The 14,457-nt window shown below is 50.3% G+C and overlaps 3 protein-coding genes across 3 annotated transcripts; all 3 read right to left on the minus strand.

Moving 5' to 3' along the window:
• Positions 1-694: 694 nt before the first annotated feature.
• Positions 695-3,691, minus strand: PENARI_c002G07234 (Zn(II)2Cys6 transcription factor; the record flags this gene model as incomplete). The annotated part of the gene is made up of 3 exons (XM_022627625.1): positions 695-1,729; positions 1,789-2,725; positions 2,793-3,691. The coding sequence occupies 3 exons, from the start codon at positions 3,689-3,691 to the stop codon at positions 695-697; spliced, it is 2,871 nt and encodes a 956-aa protein (XP_022492635.1).
• A 5,382-nt stretch (positions 3,692-9,073) lies between these two features.
• PENARI_c002G11803 (60S ribosomal protein uL4) lies at positions 9,074-10,426 on the minus strand (the record flags this gene model as incomplete). Its single annotated transcript, XM_022627944.1, has 4 exons — positions 9,074-9,836; positions 9,893-10,043; positions 10,164-10,258; positions 10,317-10,426. The coding sequence occupies 4 exons, from the start codon at positions 10,424-10,426 to the stop codon at positions 9,074-9,076; spliced, it is 1,119 nt and encodes a 372-aa protein (XP_022492996.1).
• Positions 10,427-11,179: 753 nt separating this feature from the next.
• On the minus strand, positions 11,180-12,424 carry PENARI_c002G07844 (lytic polysaccharide monooxygenase AA11 family protein; the record flags this gene model as incomplete). The annotated part of the gene is made up of 1 exon (XM_022627681.1): positions 11,180-12,424. One exon carries the CDS (start codon positions 12,422-12,424, stop codon positions 11,180-11,182), a length of 1,245 nt encoding a protein of 414 aa, XP_022492375.1.
• Between the last annotated feature and the right edge of the window lie 2,033 nt (positions 12,425-14,457).

Consider the following 14,457-nt stretch of genomic DNA (forward strand, 5'->3'; position numbering starts at 1 on the left):
CCATGGTAGATATCCAAGTAGCTAGATCCAGAATGCCCTCACTATATCATAAGTAATGCTCAGGCTTTCTTAGGATTTCTCACCTAGTAAGAAGATCAAAGATGCGAAATTGGCGCCCTTTTACTGAAGTCTCGGCATATAGCTAAGAAAGCCCAAGCAACTTATAACAATGGACAACATACTCAAATGCAGTGTTTTCTTCAGTGAAACTTCTCTTTCTTCCCTCTTCCCCCACGACTCCAACCTAAGTGAAATATGTACATACAAAATATCGCCTTGAAGTACGCGACAAGATTAGAGGCAAACTTTATACTATAATACAGATGCAATAGGTAGGGTTGACGAAGAGAAGCGAAAACAGCCATGCAAACAATATTCCCCTCTATGCAGGGTACCTAATACCGAAGTTGAAACAAAACTGCCCTTGCGCTTGGCATGAGCATCCATGACGTCGAAAAAGAACACCAGAAAACAGGTTAATATCAGAAGTATAGAGCTATGAGGGAAGATGCGAAAATAGAACAGAAATAAGAGTTGGTAGAACACGGGTAATCCGGTGATGCGTATCATGTAGAGACATTATGTATTGCCTGAAAATCACATCATTTCGCCATGCAAGTTTTAAAGACTTTTCGCTTCTAGTAACAAGACGTTAAAACAAAAAAGATGAGATCAAGAGGGAAGGGGGACCACCTCAGGGATCCTTGATCCAGGCAATATTGCTCTCTGAGAGGATGCTATCATCGACTCGCAGGGCATTCAAAAGTACCGCACGAGGCATCGTGCCAGTGAAGAGATCTTCACTAAGACTGCCAGGGGGGTGGGATGGCAACGCGCCAGCGTGGACCTTCGTCTCGAGAGAAGGACCATCTAGAGCAAAGCCCTGTTTCTCTTCGATGACGCTTCGCTCGTTCAGACAGTCGATCATCAATCCCAGTCGTCTCTGAAGTGCGGAGACGAGCTGTAGAGAACTATCCCAGTAGCGACCAAGTTCTTGGACTGTGAGTAGTGCACCTCTGACGTAGGAAATGCATTCTTGTAACTGTGATGCCAAGCCCGCAGCGCTTAAAACGTCCACGGCTGATAGAATGACATAGCCGAGGAATGGATTGAGGAGGGTCATCTGTGGAGGGGCGACATCTGTGCTGGATCGGGCTGACATGATCTCCTTGGCGAATTGGTCGAAGGTAGGAGCGATGCGGAGTATTTCGATGGCGTGGTATCTGGCTCGGTGGATGTATTGACTTAGAACTTCAGTTCGGAGACTCTGATAGCGGGCGTGTCTGTATAGCTTCATCAAAGTAGCGTGGTAAAACAGGTGGATTGAAATGAAGGTGTCCGCTGTTCGAGCCAGGATGCTTCGTTCCAGGTTTATAGATGAGAATGTGAGATGTTCGGGGAGTCCGGTCATCCAGGTGTTTGTTTTGTTGACGATGGTCGTATGAAATTCTTCGGCGAGTCGGGCGTACGCTTCGGGGGGCATGTGTGGTAAACGGATAACGTGGAGGGAAACATCTCCCCAGATGGCCATGAGCTCGATCAAGAAGGCCATTGGGCTGAGGGTTGGGCGTTCGTCGTCCGAGGATGTCGGTTGGTTCAAGAATGATTGGAAGTAGGGTGCCGTCGCATATTGTTGAGTTTCGTAGATTTCCTCGCGGCATGGAAGCCGTAATAATGCCGCATCTGACGAGATGAAAGTTGACGAGGCGGAATAGAGACTAGAAAAGCGCTATTTGTTTGTCAGCTATCAGAACTCCCGCTCTTCTTTTTTGGCGGATTGCATCTTACGTCAAGCACAAAAGCAATCCAAAATGTTCGACGACGGCACTCTATCAATGCCTGGGGGTGAAGACTATAGTCGCAGGCCTGGTTCTGATCCACGACGACACCCCCAGATTCCAGATTATAACGAAGGCCAAAGACCGCTCTTCCTGCTGCACCTATCGAATCCCAGGACCCGACCAGCGATCCTGTAGCATAGTACCAGAGACTCATTATGATATGGCTCTGAGCAAGCTGCAAGGAGAGGGCATGCTGGCTTCTATTGATGGCAAATCGTGCTATGCGAGCGTAACGCCTCATAGCTACCACTTTGTCTGACCTGTCTGAAAAGACAGATCCCAATGCCATCATGGCGTAAAGCAACATCTTGTCCTCTGCAGACTTCTTGGGGTATGACTTCAGCCACAAGGCAAATCGCGCATGTGGGAACATGTGGTACAGCCCATCATTCACGTGCGTGAAATAACATTCAATATAATGCATCGTCATCTCCGGATCGCTTTCGTGAGGGTCGAGATGCCAGGAGCCCACCAATGGATCATCAGGGTTGTTGTCCTTGAGCTCCCCGAGGATTTCAGAGTATTCCGGTTGGCGGCTGCTCTCGATATGTGCCGATCGTCCGAGGGTATCATCCGCGCCGGGGAAGGGTGGCGGGAATCGGTACGCGCGCGATCTATAGGCTCTGTCCGCATCGGCCATGGTCTCGTATGCTGTTTCTGTGCCTGATGGCGTGAGCATAGAGCCCTCTGATGTTGGTGAGTGGCCGCCTGTTCCAGGAAGGGAAGTACCGCTATGGGAGGCTCGGGCGAGGTTATAAAGTGACGGGGAATTGTCCGAAGTAGAATGGCCGGCGAGGGCGTAGGGATCTCTCCCATCTGGTTTGCCAGATGGTCCTGCTGATTGAGATCCTCGCATGGAAGCAGAAGCACGGTTTCCACGAGGACTTGATGAAGTTAGCAACAATCCAAATCAGGTTTCTCGCACTGTGGTCTGTCGAATACATCACTTACGCGTTCTCGAACCTGCACTCCCGTCCCGATTTCTGGCACTGGTCACATTTAGGCAAATTCGGTTGGCATTTGATCTTCTTCTCACGGCAGATCAGGCATGCTTGCGCAAGGCGTTTTCTCGGCTTTCCGGCCTTGGTAACACCCCAATTTGCATTCACAGGAATCCCGTCAATGGCCTTAGGGCAGTGGGATCCATCTGCATAAACGTAGCAGATTCCTTCTCCTTCAATGTATCGCTCGTCAACCACATGTGGTCTCACGGTATTGTCATGTCGACCAGAAGCCTCTGGTGATGATAGTTCCGCACTGGGTAATTTATCATGGAATGGTGTGCTGTGGAAGGGTAATTGGCCGTGCGGATAACCGACTGCAGATGGGTCACTCCTCGTTGGTGTGTGGTGCCTTATATCTCCTGAACTATGCAAAGATGCCACTTGTGATAACGGAGGTAAGTTGCCAGTCTGTGGTTGTGGAAGGGATTCGGAGTGGCCTGTGGCTCTTTCATGCACGGCAGTTGGTGAAAGCTGCGAAGACAAGTTCGGCTCATGACGCAGGTATGCGTACGAAGATTCGCGGCGCTCAGTGCTGGATGAAGTGTATGCTTGAGTGTATGTAGGGGAGTTGGAACCAGTCACTGGGGTAAGAAGTTGCCTCACGGAGGGAAGTTGCTCTGTCCTCTGGCGTCCAATGTCTGAAGGTCTCTCGGGGTTTTCTTGCTGACGCTGGCGCAGGAAGGGATCTGATCCAAATTGTAAACTGGCCGGCGTACGCGGGGGTGGAAGCTGGTATGGGGGTTCCCCGGATTCTTGTAAATTAGCTGGACGCTCGGATTGCTGCTCCGAGGATGGGCCGGTGGTGGGTAACATACGACCAAAGGGTCCAACATAGTAGCCTGACATGACGGTTGTGATAATGGGCAAGAGAATGGTCCACGGAAACCGACTGTCTACATAACAGACTCGAAAACCGGTGTGACGAGTTCTGTGTCTCCAATGGCCTGTCCTTCAATGGATGTACTGGAACGGAATGTGTGTGGCCTGGGGTAGTTCGGCGGCGTACTCTCTGGGTATCGCGGAGCCAGTTGGATATTCCAGTCCTCAAGAGATAATGCACAGACAAGAGTTCTATTGAAAAGAACCAGACTTAGCAATGAGGTCTCTCAATCTCTCTCCGCAAGGAATCCGGTGCTTCACACGTACCGATTCCGCTCTCTTTGGTGCCCAAAGAACAGCAGTAGGATGGTGTGGTCGAATTGAAATCCAAAGAGGATTTCAATCAGGCGAGTAGATCGGTTGTGAACGGTTTCGTGGCCCGAATAAGCAACCACGAAGTGAAGGGAGTCGTACAGGTGCTGACAGCGGGTTGGGTATCTGATTTTATGCGCTCAAAGCACGCAGCTCTTGCCAATGTGCATACCCTGCTGTTGAAATTGGAAGAGAAAGGGATTGAAATTGGCTTAAGAGGCCACCATTTGGCAATATTCCCGAGCAATCACGGTTTCGGGTACATAGTTTCCGTACCGGGGTGGCTGCAAGATCCTAGTAGTTCGCATTAAAAAGTGTAACGGTTTGCCAGGCTTCAGCCTAGTGTCCAGGATGTTGCAGGAGTCCACCAGCCCAAGGAGTCACGGAAACCGGGCCGTCGTTGCTGTAGAGAGAGCCCCGCGCTTGTAGCCCAATCCAAGGATCACGGACTATCGAGATAATCGGAAGTAGCACGGATGATCAAACGGCTGTGAGATCTTCGGTCCCGGATATCGAGGACAAGCACAGCAAACAGTGGCGTCCAACATGTGAGTAGACCTAAAAATCGGAAATTCAGAGCACGGCTCCTAGGTCCCCGGGGAGAAAAAGAACCAGACCCTGATAGCACCCGATGTAGGAGCCGGTGGCACGCTTGATTATAGTCAAAACAGCCTCGCAAGAAGTGCCGCCTACCAAGAAAAAAGAAAAAGAAAAAAACGGCTAAGAGTAGCGCGGTAGATTCCAGAGACTAAGGTAACGGGGCGGTTCTTCTCCAGATATCCCCTGACGAGTTCCAAGCCTCAGCTCCCCTGCAAGAGGGTAAGATTTCGGAGATCCGAGAGATAAGAGGGGGAAAGGGGGGAAGACTAAAGTAACCAAGGAAGCAGAAAGAACAACAGAAGCCAAATCGAAGCCGAAGAGGAGGAGAAAGGAGGGGAATGTTGTCAGGCTTCAAAAAACAGGAGGGCCAACGCAGTATGCCCAAGTGTATTCGACGTACACTTTGTAATTACACTGCCGTTTTGGATATTTTCTTTTCTTTTCATTTTATTTTAGCTATTTATGATTCGAAACCGATCGACAGTGGAATCTAAACTTTTTTTGGAATCACTATGTACTTCGAAACGCCGATGGAAAATTCTAACAGAGCCCCAGGGATCTTTTCTTTTTTTATTATGCACGTCCGTTTACGCCGGAAAACGGTGCCCGAAAGTGATCTAAAAACCAGGTCTAACCAAAAGTCCTGAAGCCATTTCCATTGGGTACTACATACAGTTCCTGATGATATCGGCATTCGAGTCCTCAGACTTGGCGTCATACCCGATCCCAAATACAAGAGATGGCGTAATCTGGGACCTGACCTAACGGCAATTGCTTTTGGACTACCGTTGTTGTCCCGAGTGGGGAGATGGAGTTCATGGTCATTTACGCATTGGAAATCGTGATACAGTATAAAATGGCAAACAGTGGACATCCCCCTGGTTCTTCCGCTATTCCATGGTAGCCCCAGTCTACTGCATCTTTATATTAATCACGAATGACCCACAGGGATCAAGGATGTACAAAATTTGTACACTCTGGCCACTTTTGCTGGGCGCAAGGCCTGCGCGGAATATCCACTCTGCAGTACTTCTGCAGCATGACCAATCTCATGTCCTGGTGAGGATGTGCACCAATAGAGACCGCTCGGGGTTTGCAATCAGATCTCACAAAGTGTGAAGGTACATTGAGGGAATAGCCGCCTCGCTATATAGGGAGAAAGTAAGCGTGTACAGGCAATAGATGTATACGGATACATTAAATGTTAGAACGTCAGACTGGCGAGTCCCGAAGGTAAAAATTTGCGGTTCATCGGGGGAAAGTCCAAAAAGAAAAGTAAATAAATATTAATAACAGGTAAGCTTGTTTTGGACTCGGAATGCTGGCCGCGAATACCCTCACGGTGGGTCTGTTAGGTGCCTTCGGCCGGACAGTGGCGCGGGCGACTAGATGCCTAGACGGGCAAATCCTCCTTCCAGCGTAGGGGCCGCAGGGCTTATCTCACTTTTGGATAGCCTCTGGCGAAGATCGCTGGACCGCGTGGTTCCATAAGTGGAGAGATGGCTTCACTTTTTTCTTTTTTTTTTGCACAGGGACCCTCGGTTGAGGTCCTCGGGTCTCCATATTTTCCAACTCCGGACTGCTTCATACTCTATGGAGAATCAAAGCCGAGACCATCGGTATTATATTGCTAAATATTTGGGTCACAGGTGGGATTGAGTTCGGAGACAGGTACCCAGGCAGGCATGTGTCGGTGCAGATTCTTACGGCGTGATACTGTACACTGTATTATATTATTCTTAAATCAAAGGGATGGACAACTGATTTAGACCCCGATTCACACCCAATGGAAAACGAGCTTCTGTAGCATGTATGAGGTCGAGGATGCAGGACAGGGACCCCTGGCCTTCTAGAGTGCCTTTGAGCAAGCCAGAACCAATAACTCGCTAGAATTGTCTCCCCACTTGGCTTCTTACAGAACTCCAACGGCGATGCACTCCGGAGACCACGTATTATGTCTCAAGTCCTGGCGATCCGATCTGCAAGCCGTCACTCGGGATCGTCGTCCCATTTGGACTCAGCCCCTTCTTTAGGGTGATGTGCGTTTTCTGTTCTAGGGAACGCTTGTGACGAAGTGACGCGAGAAGCTTTTCTTCTTCGCCTCCTTATGCTTTTATTCGCCCCAGGTTTTTCCTTACCCAGTTTTTCTCGGGACTTCGCCGTCTCCAACTCGGCAGTTTTGAGCCAATTCCCATCTATTCCCATCTGGTATTTCCACCCGAGATCATAGGCCCAATTCTCCGAATAAATACCGAGTGGAGAAATAATCCGTTGAAAAGGGGAGAGTTGAGACATTTGTATAAAGAGCAATCCACACCCACAGCTAAGTAAGTTTGAAGGCCTGTTAGGGCACAATTATGTACTCTTACCAAGATCAACATATTGAATGTCTCTCATTGGGGGTCTAGACTAAAGCTGTGGCGTGATGGGAACAAACCTTCGTACGGAGTACGGAGTACGGAGTACTATAAATCTTTCTATTCGATCTGATACCCTGCTTCCACACTAATCACGCTACTGTATTGCAACTCTGCTACTAGACTCATTGATGTTTTGCGTCCTTCCACATTCTAGTGTCGGGTCAATCCCGATAGCGCAAGGCGCTTTGTTCCGCACCCCTGAACCGATTCGTATTAGGTGAGACATGCCTGTAGATAGCATTATGATCTGCGAATAGAGTACAAGACGCCATTCAATCTGAGCGCGGTTACAAGTGTATCTTATGCATCTCCCACACATTCGGCAGATCTTACCGAGACCGCTCTTTGGCATGTTTCATAGGTACATTTTTAGATTTTTCACTCCTTTTATACGAGGCGCTCGGATCGGAAAATTTTCCCCCTCCGATATCTCGGTTATTATGGTGATGTTGCATTACAATGTAAAGACTAGGCCAAATTCCGAGAAGAACAAACCATTGAACCCCTCTACAAGTATGTAATAGCCCCAAATCCCGACGTCATTTCAATTAAGCGAAAAAACGGAGCTCTGCCACCTCTCACCATCTCTCCCTAACAAGTATAGTCATATCTGACCAGCCAGTCGGATGGCACCGTCTGCTGAAGAAACTGAAGAAAGAGAAAGGCTATTCACTGCGAACTGACGTACACGGTACATCCTTCCCCCGCCACTCCGGGCACGCAAGTGCCTGAGACTATCAGCCGCGGACCCTGACGGTGTTCTTGGCAATCTCCGTCGCACGTCCTCGATCGCCGTGCGATATCCAGAACTATCTCTCAGTTAGCGATGCCCTTTGGCTTTGCATCCAGTAATTCCATGGCGTCCGCGCTGCCACAGAAATCCTTGGATTTAATTAAGTATAGCTTTAACTATTGACTAGCAAGGGCGTCGTAGAACGGACTAGATACGGGAAATACGGGCCAAACCTTGTTCTATACCATTGTGGATAACGCTCGGTTGGCTACAAGCGGTATGGAATGGACTCTGCAGCTGCAAAGCAAGAACCGACGGGGCAAACCAAGTGTAAAGTATAATAGATGAAGACCATATACAGTAGCATGCGAAATGCCTCATCTCCATCTTTCTATCCTCTCAACCACAGTTTACCCGGCGTTTCAGATTGAGGGAATTACATCTTCCCGTTAGACACGAGATTCACCGAGAGAGGTAGAGAGAGAAGACCAAAATGCCGTGCATCTCTTAGTATAGCTCGCGCAAAAGGGATCCATGATCCTCGAGGGTTGTTAGCAGTGCGGGTCGACCTACAGTTTGTGGCGTCATATCATGCTGGCTAGAAATTGCTTTGCGCTACTTTGACAAGCGAGGCTGTGTGTTTCACCGGGACTTATTTTTATGCATAATTTAATCTTTTGTTGTTGCCATGTGCTGCATGTTTGTGCCTAGGTAAGAAGGGAGGTGGCATGTGATGATTGGATTGGATTGATGGGATATCATTTGCTCGATCCTAAGCGGGTTTACAAACATTCATGATTAGGAAAGTCGAAGACTTACAGTCTCTCTTTTGGCTGGGCTTGGAGAGTAGAATATAAATGACAGGGATGTATATTAGCCGACTATGGATAACCTTGACTTATCGGAGGAAATGAGAACATGGCTGAGTAGAGGTCACTCCTGGAAGATGTCGTCGTCAATAATAATGCTTACCGAAGAACAAGATATCATGGTTGCAAGTGCTGCTCAACTCGTAACAAGGGCAACGGATACTGCAACAGCAAGAGCTAAACAGATGCTGTCTTAGTGGGCAAGATACAAACACAACGAGACCCCAATCTGTCTACGCTACGCAACTCACAAGTATACAAAGATTTCGAGGGTCACTTAGTAAGAACAGAACCGATCACATTACTACTCCAAATAGAACCCATGGGTATTGCAAAAAAGGCATTGATTCATTTTTGCTGACTACACATTGTCAACTTGCGTTAACAAATAAATAGCAGGGGCGAAGAAAACCGCTTAGTTCTCGTAGAGAGTGTTGAGGAAAGCCTCGGCGGGAGCAGTAGGCTTGCCACCCTCGACGGACTGCTGGCCGAGCTTCTGCTTGGAGTAGGCAGCGGCGTAGGGGTTGAGGCGGAGCATGACCTGCTTGTTGCGGAGAGGGTTCTTCTTCTGGACGTTGACACGCTTGGTGCGGGCCTCTCCCTTGGGGGCCTTGAGAACGGACTGGATTTCGGAAGAGTTGATGAGGCGGGACAGGTCGGCGTTGGCCACCAGGTTGGAGGGCAGGAGGTAGTCCCGCTTGAGAGCCGAAGGGGTGGTGGTGGTGCCGTAGACCTGGTCGAGGGCCTGGAAGGCGGAGGAGGTCCAGACGACGAAGCGGCCGAGGTGACCACCGGGGGCGAGCTGGAGGAGGTTGAGGGAGAAGACGGGGGAGGTCTCAACACCGGGGATGTTGCGGAAGGCCTTGACGAGCTCCTTGCCGTCGGTCTCGGGGTTGTAGACAACGAGGGGACCGCGGCGCTGGCGGAAGCGGCGGTTACGGAGCTTACCCTTACCAGCACGGAGCTTGCGGGACTTCTGGACCTTGACGAGCTCGGGACCGGCACCAACAGCCTGGAGGAGGGCAATGGCGGCCTTGGTCTTGGTCAGGGCAGCGTTCTCGAAGGTCTTGGACTCGATGACGAGGGGAACCTCGGGGACGTTGGCGACACGGTGACCGCGGGCGAAGAGGAGAGCGGGGGAGGCAGAAGCAGCCAGAGCGGAGGCGGTAGCGAAACGACTGCAAGTTCATTAGTCCACCATAACTCAATGCATTGATTTCAAAGGTATTCATACCGCTGGCCAACGTTGACCTTCTGGTGCCACTTGCGCCAGACCTTGGTAGGGGCGAACATGCGACCGGAACGGCACTGGTTACCGAAGGCAGCCTGGCCAGCACGGTGAGTACCACCACCAGAGACACGAGGAATACGGGCGACAGCACGACCTATTCAATCCAAGCAGTTCCAGTCAGTTATTGATTCCCATATGACTAAAAATCTGTATCCCGCAAACGTCTTCGCTGTCCGGACTCGATTCTTCAATGTCGAAAGGTGTGCAAACGTACCGGTACCCCAGGACTCAGCAGAGGTCTGCTCACCAGCCTTCTCGCTCACGGCGTAAGGCTGGCGCTTGTTCTTGGCCATACCAACGTGAACCTGCCTGTAATGCGACCGTCAGTATCTCCAACGATCAATTCCTTCATTTTGGCGAGCCATACTGGACGATATCCGGACGGATAGGAGCAGAGAACACGGTGGGCAGGGGGTGAGAGGCCCCGGAGGGCTTGCCCTCAGCCGTGGCGATCGAGACAGTAGGGCGGGAGGCCATTGTTGCTGGTCGGTGTCGAGGTGAGGTTGAAGATCCAATCTCTGCACTTTGGGGGCTTCACCTGGATGTGGATTTTTTCGCTTAGTGAGAAACTGTGGTGGGGCGGCCAACCCTAAGCCCTGACTGCCTGATGTGGACTAGCGGTCCCATCATATCATCCACTCCCACGTGACCAGTATGAGATATCACGTGCCTGCACTTAATGTTTACGCCAAGTCAACTTGCTTAACCGGCCATAAGTATGGTCGGTCGTCAGATATCGATTTTGATTAACGCAGACAACGTTTTATTCGTGTCTGAAGAAAATTACTTCATCCAAGTTCTGATATGCTATCTAATCAACCGAACCTTCAACGCCTTGCGTGACAGGTGTCTTGAGGTAGGTCTACTGACTGTCGCCTCCAAAGCTCCTATGATATCACACCTATTTTATGCAATTCGACAATGTCTTAATAGAAATGGCTAACTTACAAGCTACTGATCTTCTAGTAGGGATTACTGCAACACAAGACTTATACAATAAAGATGATTGTTCATTGAAACTCGAGAGAAACTCTCGAGCCGCATCTCCTAAATATACAAGATGAAAAGAAGTGACATGTGCACCGAAATGAAAAGGGTCCCTCCAGGTCAGATAACCGGCAGCGGAAACGAAGTAAAAGAGAAAGAAGAGAAGAGAAGAGAAATAAGAATATTCAGTCCAAAGGAGGACAAAGACAACATCCGATACCAGCAGATCATTTTGTCTCATAGTCACGCATGGTGTCCGCCAACGTGACGCTTACGGAAGCGCATAGCCGAGACATGGCGAGCCTGCATGGTAGCAGTGATGGAAAGATCAGAGCTCAGACCAGCTCCACACTGAGTGCCTGCAGCCATCTGCTGCGAGGCAGACCAACTACCATTCGCACAGCGTTGGAAGGAGGTGCCTGCAATGCAGTTCCACTGGCCCTCAGAGCTGCAGGCACCCGTTAAAGTGCCAGAGCTAGTAGTGGAGCCGCCAGTAGAAGGCGACGGTGAAGCAGGTTCAGTCTGCGAGGCAGAGGGAACAGCGTCGGGGGCAGAGGGGGCACTTGAGGGGGTAGCGACAGGAGCCGGGGCCACGGAGACAGAGGCAGTTGCGCTGGGAGCACTGGCTTCAGCAGACGAAGAAGAGTCGGAGGAACCGGAGCTGGAGCCAGAGTTGGAGCCAGAGTTGGAGCCAGAGCTGGTTGAGGAAGATCCGGAGCTGGTGTCACCGTCACCGCCAAAGGTAGGTGTGCCAGTGCATGCCTCAGAACCTTCAGCGGCGAGGTTGGAGGCTTTGCCGAGGTACTCGACGTATTCACCTGGCTGGGGGAAGCGGATATCAACACCCTCCTTGGTAGTGCAGCCGTTGACGTTGGCGACGAACATGGGAGGGAAGCTGGAAGAGCGCTTGTCGAAGATCTGGGTGGAGTTGGAGTACAGTTCGTTGTCCTGGTCGATGGAACGCTTGGAAGAGCCGCCAGAGACGGTGATGGGAGCGCAGTTCATGTACATCTCGCGGTTGCCGATGCGGTTGAACCAGGTCCAAGCCAAGGTGTACTTGCCAGCGGCGATGCCCTCGGGGATTTTGAAGCTGAAGGTGTCGGGGTCGGCGGCGCCGGCGCCACCGGACAGGTTGCCGTCGACGTTAGCAGGGCAGCCACCTTCGAAGGACTTGATCACCTTCCATTCGGAGCTCTTGGATGGCTGCAAGTCGGTGGTTAAACTGATCTGGCAGGACCCGCCGCCGTGGGTGGCGCTTCCTACGAAGGTCAGGGGGTGGGACTCGCCAATGCCGATGACGGTCTCGGTGGCGGGGGCCTCGAAGGCATTGTCACGCAGCTTGCAGGGGAAGTCGCTGCCATCGGCTGCCAGAGGAGAGTTGTTAAGAGTGTCCTTGCTGTAAGGGGTGGGCGAGGACATAATCATATGGGCGCTGGCGGCAGAGGCGCCGAGCATGGCAGCCAGGATGTTGGACTTGGTGAACATCATGGTGAATGTAAATGGACTTTTCGGTTTCAAATCTGGTTCGACGGAAATTTACAGTTGCAAGTGGATTCGATTCGTGCCAGACGAATGAAATCAAGAGCAGTCAAAAAGATTGGACCTTGGTGGTTTGGTTGAAAAGAATGAAGAGCTGCAGGATGTTAGTGCTTGAAGCGAAGATATCATATTGAAGCAAGAAGCAAGAAGGACAGGAGCTTGGAGATATATTAGGCGGTTAGATATAGAACAATCCCAATGACAACCTGTTGAATAGGATTCTGATATCAGACGAAACAAAATGCGTCATGGATTCTATTCACCAGCCCCCAGACAATAAACAATTAAAGACCGGAAACAAACAATACCTTTTGTGGCCAAGTGACGCGATGTCTCAGAAACAATAAGCTAAGCTTTTGATCCCAGCGTCTTTGATGAATGTGAATGTGTTCTTTGTGAATCAGAAGGGACTGTCGGAGTCTGCCACAGGCAAAACTACCAAGAAAAAGGAGAGAATGAAACACAGGACTAGCCTGGTAGTCGAACCGTCAAAGTAAGAAAAGAAGAGACTGGAATGTACAGAGAAAAAAGGAAGAACCATGCAGCATTTGCCGGGGGGTTTTATATTCATACATGGAGAACTCTCGGGCCCACTAAGCGACAACGGAAATCCGACTCTTGGAATATGGAGACGATGCTACACTGCATAGCAATTAACTAGACACACTCGCCAGGTTTGATCTCCTCTTCAGGGCCAAGGTATCCCATCCGCTTGGTCGATCTGTACTTCCGCTCAGGTGGAGGCAAGCTGGGATGTTTCATGTTCGCCTCCACTCAGAAGAGAAAACTGCTAGATCCGACAGAGAACATCGAACGTAAACTGCCAGCCCACAACCAGTAGGAGACTCGGTATTCACCCCCAGAACCTGCGATCTGCCGGTCTGAGGCTGGGCGGCTGATGACGGGCCAACCACGATGCCCAGCGGCGCAAGGCACCACCTCCACTGCCCCTGGCTTGTCGCACCATCAACCGCTGGCACACGATGTTTCTGTGTATTGGCCGTGGCTGTAGCCGCCCTCTTTTTTTGCAAGCGGGTCGAGGACAAATCACTCGGCAGTTTGATGTTACGCTGCCTGACAGATCGACCCCTATGCACCTCTTCATCCCCATCCCAGTAAGAATTGGCCTAACGTCTTCCCCTTGCGACCTGTACAAACCCAAAATATCTTGCGATGACGCAGCATCAATCTACTCGACATCGAAAGCTCAAAAGCCCCGTGGCATTCGATTCAGCCCTTACTGGATCTGCCGGCACTTATGTGGGGTACGCTTCGCGCTATAATTTCCATCCAATCTCGCGGACCAAAGGGGGAATAGTATAGTTCTCTGTAAAGTCCGCGATCAATCTATATTGCCCAATCTCCTTAGGTACGGTGCAGTTTAGCGTCTGAAGATCCTCAGAACCTGCCAAGCGAGCATGTTGCAGTTGACAGACGTCAAGCTCCGTCAATTTCACAAAACGTGGTCTAGGTTCCGATAGATCCACCTCTCTTAACTGAAGATGTACATGGCGGATCTCAAATCCGTCATTCTATGGAGAAAAAAGCAATCATCCCGAGCGGTTCCAAGCGAACCCCCCCATAACCTCTTTCTAGACCCGTTTCAGATATACAAAATGTCGGCATTGAAGTTATCCCCGAGTCAAACCCTGCAATTTCAACAGATCACAAATCTCGGCTATCCCAACCTAGAACGACTGGAGACTCCGATCTATGTCCGAAGCAAGATCGCAATCCATATCTACAACCACTATGACTCGTCCGTTGCACTGTACTGTACCATGGTTGTCTCCTGCTATGGGAACTAAACGTTGATCTCTATCTAACTATACTCACTCTTAACCTTCATATACTCATTCCTGACTTCTATCGCATGGGCATGACTATTTCGTTAAGCGTCTACAGTGGGTATAACCTCAAAATTGAGCAGTCAAATGTTGGATCCGCGGGATCTCGGTGTGAGAGTGGAAATTGGCGGTAGA

The sequence above is a fragment of the Penicillium arizonense genome (assembly GCF_001773325.1).
Source record: "Penicillium arizonense strain CBS 141311 chromosome Unknown PENARI_contig002, whole genome shotgun sequence".
NCBI lineage: Eukaryota > Fungi > Ascomycota > Eurotiomycetes > Eurotiales > Aspergillaceae > Penicillium > Penicillium arizonense.